Below are 19,638 nucleotides of genomic sequence, written 5' to 3'. Positions count from 1 at the left end.
ACAGTAAAACACAGTAGTTTGTACATGCCTGACATTTCCCAGTTTTCCACATAACAAACCCCCACTAGGTCCTCCTGCCATCATGTTCCAGGACCTGAACCCTCCCCTCAACCCCACAGTCTTTTACTTCGGTACAATACACCAACTCCAGTCCAAGTTCTGCTTAGTGTTTTCCCTTCAGATCTTGTTTTTCAGCTTCTGTCTATCCCATATTCATCCTTTTCTTTCTGACTTGTCTCACTTAACATGATTCACTCTTCTTTTGAAATACCAACACCCCCCCCCCCCCCCCCACACACACACACACACTTTTTTTTTTAACCAGAGCATTGCTCAGCTTTGGCTTATGGTAGTGCTGGGAATCTCGGGCATGAAAGTCTTTTGCATAACCACTTTGCTCTCTCCCTGAAGACTATCATAATCTACTAGGGATGCTTCAGCCTGTAGAACTAGTGCAGAAACTAACAGAGTTGATGACTTTAAGCTACTTTAGTCTATATAAATTAATAGTTTTTATTTTTTCTGTCATCACTGTGGCTTTACCACTGTGAGCCAGCAAAGAAATACGGGAGAAAGAACACTTCTCTGAAGCTTCCCCCAGTGCTGTATCATTCCATGTAGTGTACTGGGCACTTGTACTGGGTTACAGGAGTGGCAAAGCAGGCGCCCTCGCAGGTAGTATATCTGACCAACTTTAAAAGAATACCTGTGAGCTTCACAGTGACTAGTAAAACTAGACTGAGGACATTCAGGATTAATCAAAATGATTTAGATACTTACATTAGGAATTGAGACATTTCAGTGACTAAAAAAAAGTTCTTAAAATTTTAACCTTACCAGTTAGTAAGAAGGTAGTACTGTCTAACTTTGGGTTCATTCATATTTACTAATACAAAAAATTGCCAGTAAGGTTACTGCTATAACTGCACCTCATGCTTGAAAGTTCGATGCTTTATCACTGCACCACCTCCCGGACCACACCCCTTACGCTTTTTTAATTAATTAATTAATTATTTATTTATGAGAGATGGTGAGAGTGAAAACACACTCATCACTAGCAGATGAGATCTAGAAATTGAATCTGGGACTTCATGCCTCACATAGGACCTCATGCTATTGATTTTAGTGTTCTAGTCACTGTACCACTTCCCAGGCTGCCCAATACTATATTTCTGATGTTAAATGTTAAAAGCTCTTTAGCCTGCCTAAATTATTGATCAGTTGGCAGTTGTCTCAAAATTGACATTTAGGAATAGGATAATGAGGTAGCACCTGGTAGGGTATGTCCCCTTATACCATATGGGAGGACAGAGGACTACAGCAGTGAAGTACACTTAGGTACTAGTACACTTGTGTCTCTGCTTCTCTTTATCCCTTCTATCTGAAAAGTTGTGTAGGGGCACTACAGCTCAGAGCAGTAGTGTCCCTACACAACCAAAAAGGAAGGTTGCAGGCAAAGGCATTGTGTTTTTTCAACAGTGTGTACTAAAATTGATTTTTTTTTTTGCCTCCAGGGTTATTGCTGGGGCTTGGTGCCTGCACTACGAATCCACTGCTCCTGGAGGCTACTTTTTTCACTTTTGTTGCTCTTGTTGTTTTATCATTGTTGTGGTTATTATTGTTGTTGTTATTGATACCATTGTTGGATAGGAGAGAGAGAAATGGGGAGAAAAGGGAAGACAGAGAGGGGAGAGAAAGATAGACACCTGCAGACCTGCTTCACTGCCTGTGAAGCGACTCCCCTGCAGATGGGGACCTGGGGGGCTCAAACCAGGATCCCTATGCCAGTCTTAGCGCTTTGCACCATGTGCACTTAACCCGCTGCACTACAGCCCGATTCCCAATAGCCTGATTTCTATACACAAACCAGGGAGGGAGACATACATACTGAAGCATAGGAGTATTTGGACTCTTGGAGACACGTTGAGATGTCTCTATCCAATAATAAATAAAGACTAAAAAAAAAAAAAGAAGAAAAAAAATCTTTAGAGACAGTTAAGTTCTACAAAAAAATCTTAGAATTTGTCTTTTTAAAATTTTTTTTAACCAGAGCACTGCTCAGCTCTAGCTTATAGTGGTGTGGGGACTTCAGAGCCTCAGGCATGAGAGTCTCTTTGCATAACCATTATGCTATCTACCCCCCACCTCAGAATTTGTATTTTTAAAAAAAGTGCTATGGGGGGATGGTGCATCTGGTTGAGCACACGTTACAGTGCACAAGGACCTGGGTTCAAGCCCCTGGTCCCCAAATGCAGGGAGAAAGCTTTGCAAGTGGTAAAGCAGGGATATAGCTGTCTCTCTTTCTTCTTCTCTATCACCCCCTTCCATTTCGGTTTCTGGCTGTCTCTATTTAATAAATAATAAAGATAATTAAGAAAAAAAAAAAAGGTACTGAGGGGTCAGCAAAGTAGCTCTTCTCAGTAATGAGATGTTATCAAGGTTTGAGCCTGTCCCCTACCTACACTGGGGAAAGCTTCAGTGCTGTTGTGTCTCTCCCTCTCTCTCAGTCTCTGTATTTGCCTCTGTGTGAACTTTGGTTGTGGATACTGTTTGAAACTACCCCAGGTGGTTTGGGAGGTGGTACATTAGATTCTCAAGCATGACGTCCTGAGTTCAATCCCTGGCAGCACATGACCCAAAATGATGTCTGGTTCTTCTCTCTTTCTCTCCTGTCCCTCTCATAAATAAATAAATAAAAGAGATTTTAAAAAAGAAAAGAAACTATACCCCAGTAATCATATAATTTTGTGAGCCATTATTAAATCACTGATAAAAATTATGTAAAATGAGAAAGTCGGACAGAGAGGTGACATGCTGGTGATAGCTAATGATGGATGATGTGTAGAGGCAAGAGGGGGGAAAAACTGAGTGGTAAATTCAAAACCCCAGGTACAGAAAACCAAAAAGAAATAAAAGCAGTTTTTTTAATTTGCTGCTGGAGATCAAACCCAGAGGCTCATGCATTTGCATTGTCACTGAGCTGCCTCCCCAGCCCAATTTTTTATTTTTTAGAATGAGAGATAGTGTAAGATAAGGTGAAACGGGGGAATGACGGAAAAAGACACTGCTCTGTTACCAATGTTTTCCTTATTACATAGTGCTTAAAATTGAACCTAGAGCCTCACTAGTGTAAGGCAGGTTTTCTACCACTAAGCCACTTCCTCAGCCTAATAAAAATATTTTTTAGTTTAGAGAATTTCCTCTTTCTTCTCCATCCATCCATCTATCTTACTCCCTCCCTCCCTCCCTCCCTTTCTTTCTTCTCCTCTTCCTCCTTATTTGATAGAAGTTGAGTACCTCTAACACCCAGTGTTATAACTTACTAAGTGAACTTTAATGTTTTTATTTTATTTTAATGTTTTGTTTTAGATATAGATAGGAGAGATAGAGAGTGAAAAATACCACAGCACTGAAACTTCCTTCAGTACTGTGGGGGTTGAGTTCAAACCTGAGTGTTATTTTGCTAGCCGTAAGTGTACTTTCATTTTGGAAAATTTCGCTTCAAGATCACAAGAAGAAAGCTAGGACTGGTAAAGAAGAGATTTTTATTTATTTTTTTTTTAGTAACTACTTGGCAATAATATGGTGAAATGCATTTTGTCTGTTTTGTTTATAGCACATCTTCATTACCTCCATTAGACTGGCCTTTACCAACTCATTTTGGACAGTGTGAACTGAAAATAGAAGTGCAGCCTAAAACTCATCATCGAGCCCATTATGAAACTGAAGGTAGCCGGGGAGCAGTAAAGGCATCTTCTGGGGGACATCCTGTTGTGAAGGTATGAGATTTGGGGCAGTATGTTTACAGGTACCATGTCTTTTAATCATAGTATCTACTCAGTTACTAAACTCTAGGAGATAAAATTTAGAATTAGGAAACTTCAGTGGAAATTTTGTGTTCTTGTTGATATAGCTGCACTTCTCCATTGAGTTTTCTTGCTAGGCTAAATTAGATTCTTCCTGGACCGACTCTCTGCAAGAAGAAATTCTGAGAAAAAAAAAAAAAAATATATATATATATATATTTATTCCCTTTTGTTGCCATTGTTGTTTTATTGTTGTAGTTATTACTGATGTCATTGTTGGATAGAGAGAAATGGAGAGAGGAGGGGAAGACAGAGGGGGAGAGAAAGATAGACACCTGCAGACCTGCTTCACTGCCTGTGAATTGACTTCCCTGCAGGTGGGGAGCTGTGGGCTCCAACCGGGATTCTTGCACTTCCTGCTACCACTGTGCTACTGCACAGTGAAAAATATGTATTTTTTTAGAGGTCAGTTGTTTTTTTTAGAGGTCAGTTGTATTTTTTTAGAGGTCAGTTGTTTTCTTGCAAATCCTGCACTGTCAGTTTGTGCGACTTCCATAGCAGCAGTTGCTTATCTGATTTTATTAAAGAAAGAGAAGAAGGGGAGAAAAGGAGAGAAATGTGTAAGAGCATCATTCTGACACATGCAATGTTGGGGCTCAAACCCAGGATCTGATAAGGAGAATCCAGTGCTTTATCCAGTGCACCATCTCTTGGGTCCAAAGGTGACTTCCTCAGATAGAATGAGACACAGAGGGAGAGGGAAAGACACCACAACACTGAAGTGATCTCCATGTAGTAGGGGCCAGGCTCAAACTGAATTATATGCATGGTATAGTATGGACTCTCACAGGTGAGCTCTTGCCTAGTCCAAATTTAGTGTTCTTTAAAAGAGTTATTTTTATGAGACAGAGTTAGGAGAGTGAGCAAGAAGTACCAAAGCTCTGCTCTACAATCCATTAAGCTTCAATGTACTCTCATGTAGTTCTGGGCCTCAGGTGCCGAAAGGGCATGTTCTACTGGCTGGAGGTGGTTTAGTGGATAAGTATAAGATAACTGACAATATAAGCGATAGCATGATTCAAAGGAAAGAGGAAGAGTAGTGTTAAATACACTAAAAAAAGAAAGAAAGAAGTGATGTGGGAGGTTGTACAGTGGCAAAACTCTTGACTTGTAAGAGTGGGGTCTCAAGTTTGATACCCAGCGCCATAAATACCAGAATGCTGCTCTGGTTCTCTCCTCCCCCCTTCTCCATTGCACACACCCGCTTTTCTCTCTCTCTCTCTCTCTCTCTCTCTCTGTATATGTAAATATACCTATACACATATATTCATATAAACATATGTATCTTAAAAATAAAGTCTGGGGGAGTCAGGCAATAGGGCAGCAGGTTAAGCACAAGTGGCTCAAAGTACAAGGACCGACAGAAGGATCCTGTTTCCAGCCCCCGGCTCCCCACCTGCAGGGGAGTCACTTCACAGGCAGTGAAGCAGGTCTGCAGGTGTCTATCTTTCTCTCCCCCTCTCTGTCTTCCTCTCTTCTCTCCATTTCTCTCTGTCCTATCCAACAACTATGACATAAATAATAACAACAATAATAACTACAACAATAAAATAAGGGCAACAAAAGGGAATAAATATTAAGAAAAAAAAAAGAACTAAACTCAGAAATAGGACACAAAAACAAATCCATAAAAAAAAAAAAAGTCTGAGGGTGGGGGTAGATAGCATAATGGTTATGCAAAGAGACTCATGCCTGAGGCTCCAAAGTCCCAGGTTCAATCCCCTGCACCACCATAAACCAGAGCTGAATAGTGCTCTGGTTTAAAAAAAAAAAAAGATGAATTTCAGAAAACGCCCATTTTCTTTATGCTACAGTCTATACAGTTGGAGTAGCTACTGGCCAAAATAAATGTTGTGAAATATATTTTGTTTGAAATTTTATATGCATGATCACTTTCCACCATTGCCAGTTCATTTTACTATTCAATTATAAAGGACAGATGGTTTATGTCTTTGCCAAATTGGTATTGATGTAAGTCATCTAATATGACTAGGATGCTTTGGTAAATAGTACTTACTGATAACATTGCATGATATTTGAGTAACTTAGTAGGTAATAATACAAATTTTTATTTGTATTTTCTATTTTAGATTTAACTAACCTTGTGAGTTATTTTTGATTCAACATATTATTCTCTCTTATTCTGAGATTCATTCATTCAGCAATGATTGAATGCTTGCAATGTATTAAGACATGTACCAGACTTTGGAGATAACAAGATGAACATTATCCTCTTCACAGTACTTAGAGGCGAGTGGTGAAGTAGTTTTGTTTATATGTTTTTATTTTTTTAAATTTATTAATGAGAAAGATAGGAGGAGAGAGAGAAAGAACCAGCCATCACTCTGGTACATATACTGCCAGGGATTAAACTTAGGACTTCATGCTTGAGAGTCTAATGCTTTATCTACTGTGCCACATCCCAGACCACTGAAGCAGTTGTCTTTTATTCTTCCACTAGATGAGCAATTAATTCTTAGACTGATTTGTTAAATTTATGATTGAACATGAAAAAGCAACAGGTATGCAAAGGAAGTGGCTAATCACAAATTCATGAGTTTGGGGGGAAATTCCCCTAATCCTTATTATATTTAAAAATCTTTATTATTATTATTATTATTATTATTATATTAAAGCTGGAAACTCATGCTTGAGAGTCCAACATTTTACTCACTATGCCACCTATTAGGTCACTCTTTAATTGTTTTAGTTTTAGATTTTTTTTAATTTATAAAAAAGGAAACTGACAAAACCATAGGATAAGGGGGTACAACTCCAAACAATTCCCAATACCGGAGCTCCATATCCCATCCCCTCTCCTGATAGCTTTCCTATTCTTTTTTTTTTTTTGTTACCCTGGTTTTTTTTTTTTTTTTTTCATTATTTCTTTATTGGGGAATTAATGTTTTACAGTCAACAGTAAATACAATAGTTTGTACATGCATAATATTTCCCAGTTTTCCATATAACAATACAACCCCCACTAGGTCCTCTGTACCCTGGTTGTTTTTATCGTTACTGTGTTTATTATTATCGTTGTTATTGATGTCATTGTTGGATAGGACAGAGAGATGGAGAGAGGAGGGGGAGAGAAAGACACACCTGCAGATTTGCTTCACCACTTGTGAAGCGACTCCCCTGCCAGGTGGGGAGCCGGAAGTTCAAACCGGGATCCTTATACTGGGTCCTTGCGCTTCGTGCCACATGCACTTAACCTGCTGCACTACTGCCTGACTCCCTGGAAGATGTATATGAATGAACTAGAAGTTCTGGGTTTAAGAATTTAGAATAGCTGAAGGTAGGTCATAAGGATCTATATAGAAATGGGTTCAGAATGGAAAGTCAGGCATAATCAAAATCTGCAGATAGGGGGAGAATACTTAACCCTATCTAAAGTTTATTCTCCCTAGACGCAAGGCAGACCTTGTATTTAGACAAATTGTTCCACAAGAAAACATCTGTGTTGTGGTCCGGGAGGTGGCACAGTGATAAAGCTTTGGACTCTCAAGCATGAGGTCCTGAATTTGATCCCCAGCAGCACATGTGCCAGAGTGATGTCTGGTTCTTTCTCTCTCCTGTCTTCCTTATTAATAAATAAATAAAATCTTAAAAAAAAAAAAGAAAAGAAAACATGTGTGTCTTGACTTACAAGTTTTAGATCAGTGGTGCTTATCCCTATCATACCCAACCATACTCTTTCTTTTTACTCAAATATTTTGTAGTGCTACCTCATTTATTATAACAGACTTATGAGTGAAGAAAATTTGATTGATATAGATCATTTTGAGGTTATCAATATAATGCTATAATAGTAAGAGAAAGTAAATTTGGAAAAGTAAATAATAGTCAAATAGTGCAGCCCAGACATGGTATAGTATCCCGAGAGTATTGGATTTAAAAAGTATGAGGCCACAAATTCAATCCCCAGCTTTGCATGTACCAGAGTGATATTCTGATACTCTCTCATGTTAATAAATAAATTAATAATACTAAAGTGATAGTTTAAATATATATATATTACGAAGGGGCCAGGTGGTGTTGCACCTGGTTAAGTGCTCCCATTACACCGCACAAGGACCCAGGTTCAAGCCCTTGGTCCCCACCTGCAGGGGGAAAGCTTCATGAGTGATGAAGCAGTGCTGCAGGTGTTTTTCTCTCTCTCTCTCTCCTTTTCTCATTTTCTCTCTGTCTCTATGCAATAATAAAGATAAAAAAAATTTAAATATACATATGTATAATATCTCAGGGATTGGGATTAGGAGATAGTGTAGCAATAGCTTATAGGATTTGCATGCTAGAGAGCCTGGGTTTAATCTCCCAACACCACCAATAACTAAAGCCAGGAAGGTTTTGGTCAAAAGAAAAAGAAAAAAAATAAAAACTTGGCAGAAATTATAGAAGACACAGTGAAGTAGTAGAAAAGATTAAAATATGAAAATGGGTGCTGGACAGTGGTGCACCCGGTTAAGCTCATATATTACCATGTGCAAGGACCCAGGTTCAAGCCTCCACCCCACTTGCAGCAGGGAGATCCTTCTCAAGTGGTGAAGCAGGTCTGCAAGTGTCTATATTTCTCTCCTTTTCTATTTCTCCCTTCACTCTCAATTTTTCTCAGTCCTACCCAATAAAACTGGGGGGGGGGGGGGAGATGGCCACTGGGATCAGTGGATTTATAGTTCTAACACCAAGCCCTAGTGATAGCCCTGCTGGCAATAAAAGTGTGTGTGTGTGTGCGCGCGCGCGCGCGCGCGCGCGTGCGCACGCACGCACGTGTGCCTGTGTCTCTGTCTGACTGACTGAAAAGGGAACAGAGATAGTTTAGATAAAGGGTTCTAGAGGGTATCCTGATACAACTTATAATGGGGGAGTTGGGCAGTGGTGCAGCAGGTTAAGCGCACATGGTGCAAAGCTCAAGGACTGGCATGATGATCTGGGTTCGAGCCCCTGGCTCCCCACCTGCAGGGGAGTCGCTTCACAGGTGGTAAAGCAGGTCTGTAGGTGTCTTATCTTTTTCTCCCCCTCTCTGTCTTCCCCTCCTCTCTCAATTTCTCTCTGTACTATCCAACAACGATGACATCAACAACAATAATAACTACAACAGCAATAAAAACAAGGGCAACAAAAAGGAAATAAATATTTTTTAAAAAATCTTTAAAATAAATAAATAACTTACAATGGTCTCCTCTGAAGACCTGACCTTTGAGTGTAAAGCAAGTGCTAGGTAATATGAAGATTAGAGGAAAGCATGTACCAGGTAGATCTAATACCAAGTGTGAAGGCTGGCAGTTAGTAAAACTTTTGATGATCACGATAACAAAAGCTCACTGTGGAAGGGAGGGAGTAGAAAGAAAAGCAACAAAATTAAGTTAGCTAGTGCCAAATCACAGACCTAGTAAACCATTGTAGAACGTTTAATCTTACTGTAAAAGAAAGTCATTAAAGGGCCCGGTGGTGGTGCACCTGGTTAAGAGCATGTGTTACAATGTGCAAGGACCCGGGATTAAGCCCCCAATCTCCACCTTCAGGGGGAGAGCTTCACAAGTGGTGAAGCAAAGCTGCAGGTGTCTCTCTGTCTCTCTTCCTCTCTATCTCTTAATTATCCTTGTTTATTTGATACAGAGACAGCCAGATATCAATAGGGCTGCACTCCATATATTTTTTAAGAGAAAGAAGTGGAGAATAAATCATACCAAAGTTTTAATAAATGGTCTTCTTTTAGTGACTTCATGAGGTGCTGGCAGTCAAACCTAGCACCTAGAACATGGTAAGTCATGTGCTCTTATCTACTATATCACTTACTGAGCCAGATTGCTTACTAAAATAATGCATTTTATGCAACTTAATTTTTTAAATATATTTTATTTATCACTAAGAGAGAAAACCAAAGTATCATTCTCTAACACACATGATATTGGGGATCAAATTCAGGACCTCAAGTTTGAGAGCTGAACGCTTTATCTATTGTGTCACCCTCAGGTTGCTATGCAACTTACCATTATCATACTGCTTTCTTGTTGTTTGGTTTTGTCATGTTTTTTTGCCACCAGGGTTAATTTATTTTTAAATAGAGTGCTGAGACCAATATTCAGTTGTGGAAAGACTATCAGTCAGCATGCAAAGTAATCTAACTGGACCCTTAGCTTACATCATATACAAAATTAAAATTAAAAAAACTCAAATGTAAGATTGAAACTGAAAAACTCTTTGAAGAAAAATATTGTTACTGGGTTTATCAGTGGGTTAAGTGTGATACTAAAAAAGAAAAGCCAACAAAAGAAAGAAAAAGAACAGTGAACTTTATTAAAATTAAAAACTTTTTAAAAAAACGAATTAACTGGATAGAGACAGAGAGAAATCTAGAAGGAAAGAGATATAGAAAGCAAGAGAATGAGAAAGACAAGAGTAGCACTTTCCCCCTACAGGTGGAAACTGAGGGCTGAACTCCATTCTTGTGCACTCTAATGTGTATTCTAGTGGGTGCTATTGCCTGGCTTCAAAACTTTTGTATATCAGACATTACCACAAGAAGAAAAAAAAAAATCTATAAAATGCAGATAACCTTTGCAAATCATATATTTATAAAAGATAAATATTTAGAATATAAAATTAATTCCTGGGGGTCAGACGGTAGCGCAGCAGGTTAAGTGCACATGGCCGTGAAGTGCAAGGACCAGCATAAGGATCCTGGTTTGAGCCCCTGGCTCCCCACCTGCAGGGGGTTCACTTCACAGGTGGTGAAGCAGGTCTGCAGGTGTCTATCTTTCTCTCCCCCCGTCTTCCCGTCCACTCTCCACTTCTGTCTGTCCTATCCAACAACAATGGGATCAATAATAACCACAACGATAAAACAAGGGCAACAAAAGGGGAAAAAATGGCCTCCAGGAGCAGTGGATTCATGGTGCAGGCACCGAGCCCCAGCAATAACCCTAGAGGCAAAAAAAAAAAAATTAATTCCTGTAACTCAATAACATCATGTGTCTGTTCTCCCCCCTACACACACACTATATGCTCTTAACCAGGTCCATCACTGCCTGGCCCCATATGTGTATGCTTCTTCAGGTTCTGTTTCTTTCTTATCTCTGTTTTTGTCTCCAATTTACTGGTTGTCCCCCGTCAATCATATGTAGTCATCTCAACCTCAGCAATAGTGAAGTGGCCCAGTGTAGTATGTCAGTTGAAATTGAGTTAGCTATATCTCAGAATGTGGGTAAAATTGAACTCGTGGGAGCTGGGTGGTGGTGTACCTGGTTAAGTGCACATAGCGTGAAGCATAAGACCCCACTGCACAAAGATCCCAGTTCCAGCCCCTGGCTCCCCACCTGCAGGGGAGTCACTTCAGAAGCAGTGAAGCAGGTCTGCAGGTTTATATCTTTCTCTCCCCCTCTCTGTCTCCCCTCCTCTCAATTTCTCTCTGTTCTGTCCAATAAAAAAATGGCCACCAGGAGCAGTGGATTCACAGTGTCAGTGCTGAGTCCTAGCAATAACCCTGGAGGCAAAAAAAAAAAAAAAAGAGTTGAACTCTTGGGCATGGGGTTCTGAGTTCAATCCCCAGCATTCCATGTATCAGAGGGATGCTCTGGATCTCTCTCCTCCTCCGTAACCCCTCGATAAATATTTTTTCCAGAAAATAAAAGAGATTACTATTGGATAATACATGGATTAAACTTTAGGTTTGATTTGGATAGGTAATGTTGCCTGGGGTTTAGAATGAATATCTACTTACCTTTTCTCTTTCCCTCCCTCTTTCTTTATCTCTTCTCTTTACCTTTTCTACTCTATTCTAATCTATACTGCTCTTTCCAGAATTAGCATTTCTTTTTAGTTCTCTACAGCATTCTAGAAAGGTTTTACAAAATTTCTATTGATCTGAATATCTGTTTGAAAAAAAACCTCATCCCTTCTTAATATATTCCAGAATTTTGTGGCTTTCAACTACTTTTGAAATTTAAGAGAGCTGGTTGGACGGTAGTGCAGCAGGTTAAGCACAGGTGGCGCAAAGCACAAGGACCAGCATAAGGATCCCAGTTCGAGCCCTGGCTCCCTACCTGCAGGGGTGTTGCTTCACAAGTGGTGAAGCAGGTCTGTAGGTCTTTGTCTTTCTCTCCCCCTCTCTGTCTTCCCCTCCTCTCTCCATTTCTCTCTGTCCTATCCAACAATGAACGACATCGATAACAACAATAATAACTACAACAATAAGACAAGGGCAATAAAAGGGAATAAATAAATATTAAAAAAGAAATTTAGAGTTATGTGCTTTTTATTGTCATTTTAGAAATAACTTTTTATTATTTCTATTAATTATCTTTCTTTATTGGATAGAGACAGCCAGAAATCTAGTGGGAGGGGGTGATGAAGAAGAGAGACAGTGAGACACCTGCATCCTTTCTTCACCACTCGTAAAGCTTTCCCCCCTTTAGGTGGGGAGCAGGGGCTCGAACCCAAGACCTTGTACATTGTAATACATGCACTCAACCAGGTGTGTCACCACCTGGCCCCATACTTTTTTTTTTTTTAACTCAGAGCATTTACCAATTCTGGCTTATGGTAGTGCAGGGGATTGAACATAGAACTTTGGAGTCTCAGGCATGAGCATCTCTTTGCATAACCATTATACTATCTACCCCCATAGAAATAACATTTAATACATCAATAATATTTGATATAAGACAAACTTATTGTTTAAAACTTAATGTAGACTGCATGGATAATAATTCTCTTTTTCTGTGTTTTTTCTTCCTATTTAGCTCCTGGGCTATAATGAAAAGCCAATAAATCTACAGATGTTTATTGGAACAGCAGATGATCGTTATTTACGACCTCATGCATTTTACCAAGTTCATCGAATCACTGGGAAGACAGTTGCTACCGCAAGCCAAGAAATTATAATTGCCAGCACAAAGGTTTTGGAAATTCCACTTCTTCCTGAAAATAATATGTCAGCCAGGTATCTTGAAACATATCCCAAATTCAATATTTTTTTCTTTTCATAAAGTAGGGAAAAGTATATCTACTTTTTTAGGATAAAAATAAAATATTGAGGGAGTCGCGTGGTAGTGCGATGGGTTAAGCGCATGTGGTGCAAAGCGCAAGGACCGGCATAAGTATACCGGTTCAAGCCCCTGGCTCCCCACCTGCAAGGGAGTCACTTCACAAGCAGTGAAGCAGGTCTGCAGGTGTCTTTCTCTCCCCTTCTCTATCTTCCCCACCTCTCTCCATTTTTCTCTGTCCTATCTAGCAACGAGGACATCAGTAACAACAACAATAACTACAACGGCAATAAAAAACAAGGGCAACAAAAGGGAAAATAAATACAAAAAATTAAAATATTGATTGGAAGTCAGGCGGTAGTGCAGTGGGTTAAGCGCAGGTGGCACAAAGTGTAAGGATCCTGGTTCGTTGCCCCGGCTCCCCACCTGCAGGGGAGTTAGTCCACAAATAAATAAATAAATATTAAAATTTTTTTTTTTAAAAAGTAAATGTAGATGAACTTGGGGTTAGATAGCTTCACCCAGTTGAACGTGCCTGTTACCATGCACAATAACCCAGGTTCAAGCCCCCAGTCTCTTATTATCTTCCCCTCACCCCTCCCCAATTTCTGTCTTAGCAAAATAAAATGTCCAGGATATGGCATAGTGGATGAAACATTGTACTCTCTAGCATGAGGTCCTGAGTTCAAATCCTGGCAGCACACGTACCAGAGTGATATCTGGTTCTTCCTCACTCTTCTATCTTCCTCATGAATAAGTAAATTGTTTAATATATATATATATGGGGTCAGATGGTAGTACACCTGGTTAAGTGCACACACGACAGTGCACAAGGACCCAGGTTCAAGCCCCTGGTCTCCACCTGCAGGGGGGAAAGCTTCACAAGTGGTGAAACAGGGCTAAAGGTGTCTCTCTCTCTCTGTCTCCCCCTCCTGTCTCAACTTACCTCTTTTTCTACCCAGTAATAAATTAAAAATAAATTATATATATATGTATAAAACAAGGCTTCCGGGAGTATGGGAGTGATGTATTTATCATGCAAGCACCAGCTCCCCCCCACCCCAGTAATAACTGGTGGCAATAAAAGAAAAGAAAAAAGTGTGTGTATACACATACTTATTTCTAGGAATCACATCCTAGTAGGGTAGACATTAGCAAGCAATAGCAGTGTGACTATGAATGTTAAGTTTCTTTGAACAAAACTTAGACTCTAACTCTAGATATTCCACTAGACTCATTTCTAAATAAAATGATATAATCCACTTATAAGTGAGAATGTAATAGAGTTTTGTTCAAGTGAATGATTTAGGATTACGTAAAATTGTCTGTTTTCTAGAAACTGAAATTTACTGGCTTATACAGTTAGAAGTTTAGTTTATTATTTTTTAAATTATATTAAAGAAATATTCAGGGGCCAGGTGGTGGCTTTCTTGGTTAAGTACACACATTATAGTGTGTAACGACCCAGGTTCAAGACCCTGGTCCCCACCTATACAGGGAAAGTTTCACAAGGAAGTGTCTCTCTGGCTCTTTCCCTCTCTATCTTTTCCCCTCTCAACAACTCTAACAATAATAAAATTAAATTAACCCACAACGACCCTGGGTCCATGCTCCCAGAGGGATAGAGAATGGGAACGCTATTGTGGAAGGGAGGGGATATGGAGATTGGGTGGCGGGAATTGTGTGGAGTTGCACCCCCCATCCTATGATTTTGTTAATGTCTCCTTTCTTAAATAAATAAATTAATTTAATTTAATTAAAAGATTTAAAAATGTGTTCCGGGAGGTGGCGCATTGCATAAAGCATCAAGCGTGAGGTCCTCTCAATGGTGAGGTTCTGAGTTCAGTCCTGGCAGCACATGTACCAGAGTGGTATCTGGTTCTTTCTATCTCTCTTCCTGTCTTCCTCATTAACAAATAAAATCTTTTAAAATTTTTAAAAAGATAGTAAAAGATTTAATAAAAAGATTTAAAGGGAGTTGGGCAGTAGCGCTTCAGTTAAGCACACGTGGCGCAGAGTGCAAGGACCAGCATAAGAATCCCAGTTCTAGCCCCCTGGCTCCCTACCTGTAGGGGAGTCGCTTCACAGGCGGTGAAGCAGGTCAGCAGGTGTCTTTCTCTCCCCCTCTCTTGTTTTCTCCTCCTCTCTTCCATTTCTCTCTGTCCTATCCACAATGAAGACAGGCAACAATAATAACTACAACAATAAAACAAGGGCAACAAAAAAGGAATAAATAAATATTTAATAAATAAATAATTTTTTAAAAGATTTTAAAAGATAATAAAAAATTTTTTAAAGAAATACTCAGTTGGACATTTTGGAACTAGCACAGTAATTCCATAAGTACCCCTCAAAGTCTATTTCTTCTTTATTAGTTTTAGAATGTAGTTTCTAGCCGTGAGTTTGCTTTCTCTTCCAAAATGGTTACTAAAACTGTAGCAGAAAGTAGAAGGAAGATTCTTTTTTTGCTTTGACTTCCAGGCAGTTTATGGTCAAGCTCAATTATAGTAATTATAGTAATTTGTATAACTCTAGATTTAGGCTATATTTATTTCCTTTTCCTTTTTCCATTTTGAAGTGTTTTCTATTTTGTTTTTCTTAACTTTACTCATTTATTTAAATTTTTTATTATATTTATTTATTTATTGGATAGAGACAGCCAGAAATTGAGAGGGAATTGGGGTGAGATAGGAAGACAGAGAGACACCTGTAGTACTGCTTCACCACGCGCAAAGGTTTTTCCCTGCAGCTGGGGACCCGGGGTTTCAAACCTGGGTCTTTATGTGTTGTAGCATGTGCAGTCAACCAGGTGCACCAACACCCATCCCCTTATATTACTCATATTTATAATGTAAAGTGTCCCAGATCCTTTCTAAAAATCATTGATGAAAAAAAAAAGAGCATGTGAGTTTCTAAGCAAGATTTTAAATTAAGAAATCTTCTCATTGAGTAGTGGGGGGAAGATCAGAACAGTTTAATTGGAACATATTAACCTCTTTCTTTTCCAACACATTCTCATATAGAACAGAGGTGGTAGTTATAATTTATGTCCCTCCATAATCAAACATATACTACCTTCCTGAATCAGGCCATAAAAAACAAAGCTACAAGCAATGTCACTGTTAATAGAAACAAATAATTAACCACCTCTCCACACTACCACACACATAACAAAAGTTTCTGTGGTCATTCTGTATTGTTAGGTTGTGTTACAAGTATCTGCATTAACCAAGACCTTGGCAATATTTTTTATGTCCAAGAAAGGATTGAATATGGAGCAACAAGTTACCCAAATATTACATAACTTTTCCAGGTACCTTCAGTAGTAGGGCAGGTAATGATGAATGATTCTGTTTCACTCCTGAACCTTTTTTTTTTTTTTCCCCTCCAGGGTCCAGGGTTATTGCTGGGGCTCGGTGCTTGCAGTATGAATCCGCTGCTCCTGGAGGCCATTTTTCCCATTTTGTTGCCCTTGTTGTAGTTGTTATTGTTGTCATAGCTGTTGTTGTTGGATAGAACAGAGAGAAATGGAGAGGAGGGGAAGATAGAGAGTAGGAAAGACAGATAGACACCTGCAGACCTGCTTCACCGCTTGAGAAGTGACCCCCCTGCAGGTAGGGAGCCAGGGGCTTGAACCCGGATCCTTTTTTTTTTTTTCTTTCTCCTCCAGGGTTATTGCTGGGCTCGGTGCCTGCACCATGAATCCACCGCTCCTGGAGGCCATTTTTTCCCCCCTTTTGTTGCCTTTGTTGTAGCTTTGTTGTGGCTATTATTATTGCCCTTGTTGACGCAATTCGTTGCTGGATAGGACAGAGAGAAATGGAGAGAGGAGGGGAAGACAGAGAAGGGGAGAGAAAGATAGACACCTGCAGACCTGCTTCACCGCCCGTGAAGCGACTCCCCTGCAGGTGGGGAGCCGGAGGCTCGAACCGGGATCCTTACGCCGGTCCCTGCACTTTGCGCCACATGCGCTTAACCCACTGGGCCACCGCCTGAACCCCCCCTTTTTTAAAATTTTTTTTTATTATCTTTATTTATTTATTGGATAGAAGCAGCCAGAAATTGAAAGGGAAGGTGGAGATGGAGAGAGACACCTGCAGCCCTGCTTCACCACTCATGAAGCTTTCCCCCTACAGGTGGGGACCAGGGGCTCGATCCTGGGTCCTTGCGCACTGTAACATGTGCGCCCAACCAGGTGTGCCACCACCTGGCCCCCTCCGGGATCCTTATGCCGGTCCTTGCGCTTTGCTCTGTGTGCTTAACCTGCTGCACTACCGCCCAGCTCCCTTGGAGCTTTTTTTTTAATAACTTATATTATTTATTTTTTTTATTATTTATTTATTGGATGCAAACAGAGGAATTGAGAGGGAAAGGGAAGATGGGGAGAGAGAAAGACATCTTCAGCAATGCTTCACAACTTGTTTTGGGGCTTGGTGCCAGCACTAGAAATCCACTGCTTTTATTTATTTATTTTTAACTGGGAAGTTTTTAATTTTTTTTTTTTTCATTTATAACATGTGCTCAACAAGGTGTGCCACCACCTGGCCCCAAAATTTTTTTATTTACAAAATGGAAATATTGACAAGACCATAGGATAAGAGGGGAACAATTCCTGTCCTATCCTCTCCCTTGAGAGCTTTCCTATTCTTTATCCCTGTGGAAGTATGGACCCAGGATCATTATGTGGTGCAGAAGGTGGAAGGTCTGGCTTCTGTAATTGCTTCCCTCTTTTTTCTGTTTTTTTGGATTGGACAGAGAGAAATTAAGACGGGGGCAGAGGAAGATAGACACTTACAGACCTGCTTCACCACTGAAGGTGGGGAGCTGGGAGCTTGAACCAGGATCGTTGCATGGCTTCTTTCACTTTGTACTATGTGCGCTTAACCCAGTGTGCCACTACCCAACCTTCTTCCGGAACTTATTAGTAGAATAAAGTGCGGTCATTGTAAAGTTATATATATATATATATATATATTTCCACCAGAGAGAACATTGCTTAGCTCTAGTTTATGTTTGTGAGGGTGGGGAGGGGGCTTGAACTTGGGACTTTGGAGGCTCAAGCATGAGAGTCTCTTTGCATAACCATTATGCTATCTCCTTGTACCAGAAAGCATTAAATAAAAACATTGCTATAGGGGTCCTCTCTCCATTTCTGTGTCCTATCCAACAACAACAACATCAGTAACAACAATAACTACAACAATAAAACAACAAGGGCAACAAAAAGGAATAGATAAATAAATATTTAAAAGGGGGGATCAAGCAGTAGCACAGTGGGTTAAGTGCACATGGTGCAAAGCACAGGGACTGGCGTAAGGACCCCGGTTCGAGCCCCGACTCCCCACCTGCAGGGGAGTCGCTTCACAGGTGGTGAAGCAGTTCTGCAGGTGTCTTTCTCTCCCCCTCTCTGTCTTCCCCTCTTCTCTCCATTTCTCTCTGTCCTATCTAACAGCAACATCAACATCAACAACAGCAACACACACACACACACAAAATTAAAAATAAATAAAAAAAATAAAACAGTAACAACAATAATAACTACAACAATAAAAAGCCACAAGGGCAGCAAAAGGGGGAAAAATTTTTTTTAAAGCATGACATTTCAGATTCAGTTCCCAGTGTCATATGTGCCAGAGTGATTCTCTGGTTCCCTCCCCTTTTTATCCCTCTCTCCTTTTTATCATATTGATAAATAAATCTTTAAAAATTAAGAGGAAGATACTATAATGATTAATGCAGAGCGCCTGGTGGTGGTGCACTTGGTTGAGCACACATGTTAGAATGCACAAGGACCCAGGTTTGAGCCCCTGGTCCCCACCTGCAGGGGGAAATATTCACGAGTGGTGAAGCAGGACTATAGGTTTCTCTCTGTCTCTTTCTATATCTCTCCCTCCCTCTTGATTTCTGGCTGTCTCTGTCCAATGAATAAAGATTAAAAAAATTAAAAATGGTTATGCAGGGGGTCGGGCGGTAGCACAATAGGTTAAATGCAGTGGCACAAAGCACAAGTACTGGCTTAAGGATCCTGGTTCAAGCCCCCAGCTCCCCACCTGCAGGGGAGTTGCTTCACAGGTGGTGAAGCAGGTCTGCAGGTATCTCTCTTTCTCTCCCCCTCTGTCTTCCTCTCCTCTCCATTTCTCTCTGTCCTATCCAACAATGACGGTATCAATACTAACTACAATAATAAAATAAGGGCAACAAAAGGGAAAATAAATAGCTATTTTAAAAATAATTTTTCAAAAAATGGTTATACAAAGAGACTCTCGTTCCTGAGACTTCGAAGTCCCACGTTCAATTGCCACATCACCATAAGCCAGAGCTGAACAGTGCTCTGGTTTTAAAAAAAAAAAAAAAATTGAAATTTAAGGGAAAGGAGGAGGGAGCAGAAGATGGATGGTTCACCCAGTAAATTGTGCACTGTTCTGTACTTGAGGACTTGAATTCAAACCATATGCCCCACATGTGAACACCTGCAGAGGAAAAATCTTCACAGGCAATGTTAAAAGTGCTACAGGCCATCTCTTTCTGTCTCTCACCCTGTATCATACAAAAATAAAATAAAAAGCAAGAGGCTGACTAGTAAAATACAAGCTGTTGGAAAAGTCGTGACATATTTTTCTGTTTTTCTATGCAAAAACGTTTCATGACTTTTCCAACAACCTAATAGCTCACTTGGATAGTGAGATGCTTTGCCATGTACATGATCCAGGTTCAAGTCTGGCCCTCACTTCACTGAAGGATACTTTGGTACTGTGGTCTCTTTCACACTTTCTATGCCTTCTCTG

The 19,638-nt window shown here is 40.0% G+C and overlaps 1 protein-coding gene across 3 annotated transcripts in view; it reads left to right on the top strand.

Moving 5' to 3' along the window:
* Nucleotides 1-19,638, top strand: part of NFATC3 (nuclear factor of activated T cells 3) — a 115,496-nt gene that overhangs the window by 53,730 nt on the left and 42,128 nt on the right. For all 3 annotated transcript variants that reach the window (XM_007517706.3, XM_060185259.1, XM_007517707.3), the window contains exons 3-4: nt 3,617-3,779; nt 12,611-12,810. In XM_007517706.3, the coding sequence (XP_007517768.1) occupies nt 3,617-3,779; nt 12,611-12,810 (363 nt within the window). The remainder of the gene's footprint in view (nt 1-3,616; nt 3,780-12,610; nt 12,811-19,638) is intronic.

This window comes from Erinaceus europaeus, chromosome 2, assembly GCF_950295315.1.
Source record: "Erinaceus europaeus chromosome 2, mEriEur2.1, whole genome shotgun sequence".
Classification (NCBI taxonomy): domain Eukaryota; kingdom Metazoa; phylum Chordata; class Mammalia; order Eulipotyphla; family Erinaceidae; genus Erinaceus; species Erinaceus europaeus.
The sequence above is the reverse complement of the archived record's forward strand: the minus strand, read 5'-3'. Positions and strand labels throughout refer to the sequence as shown.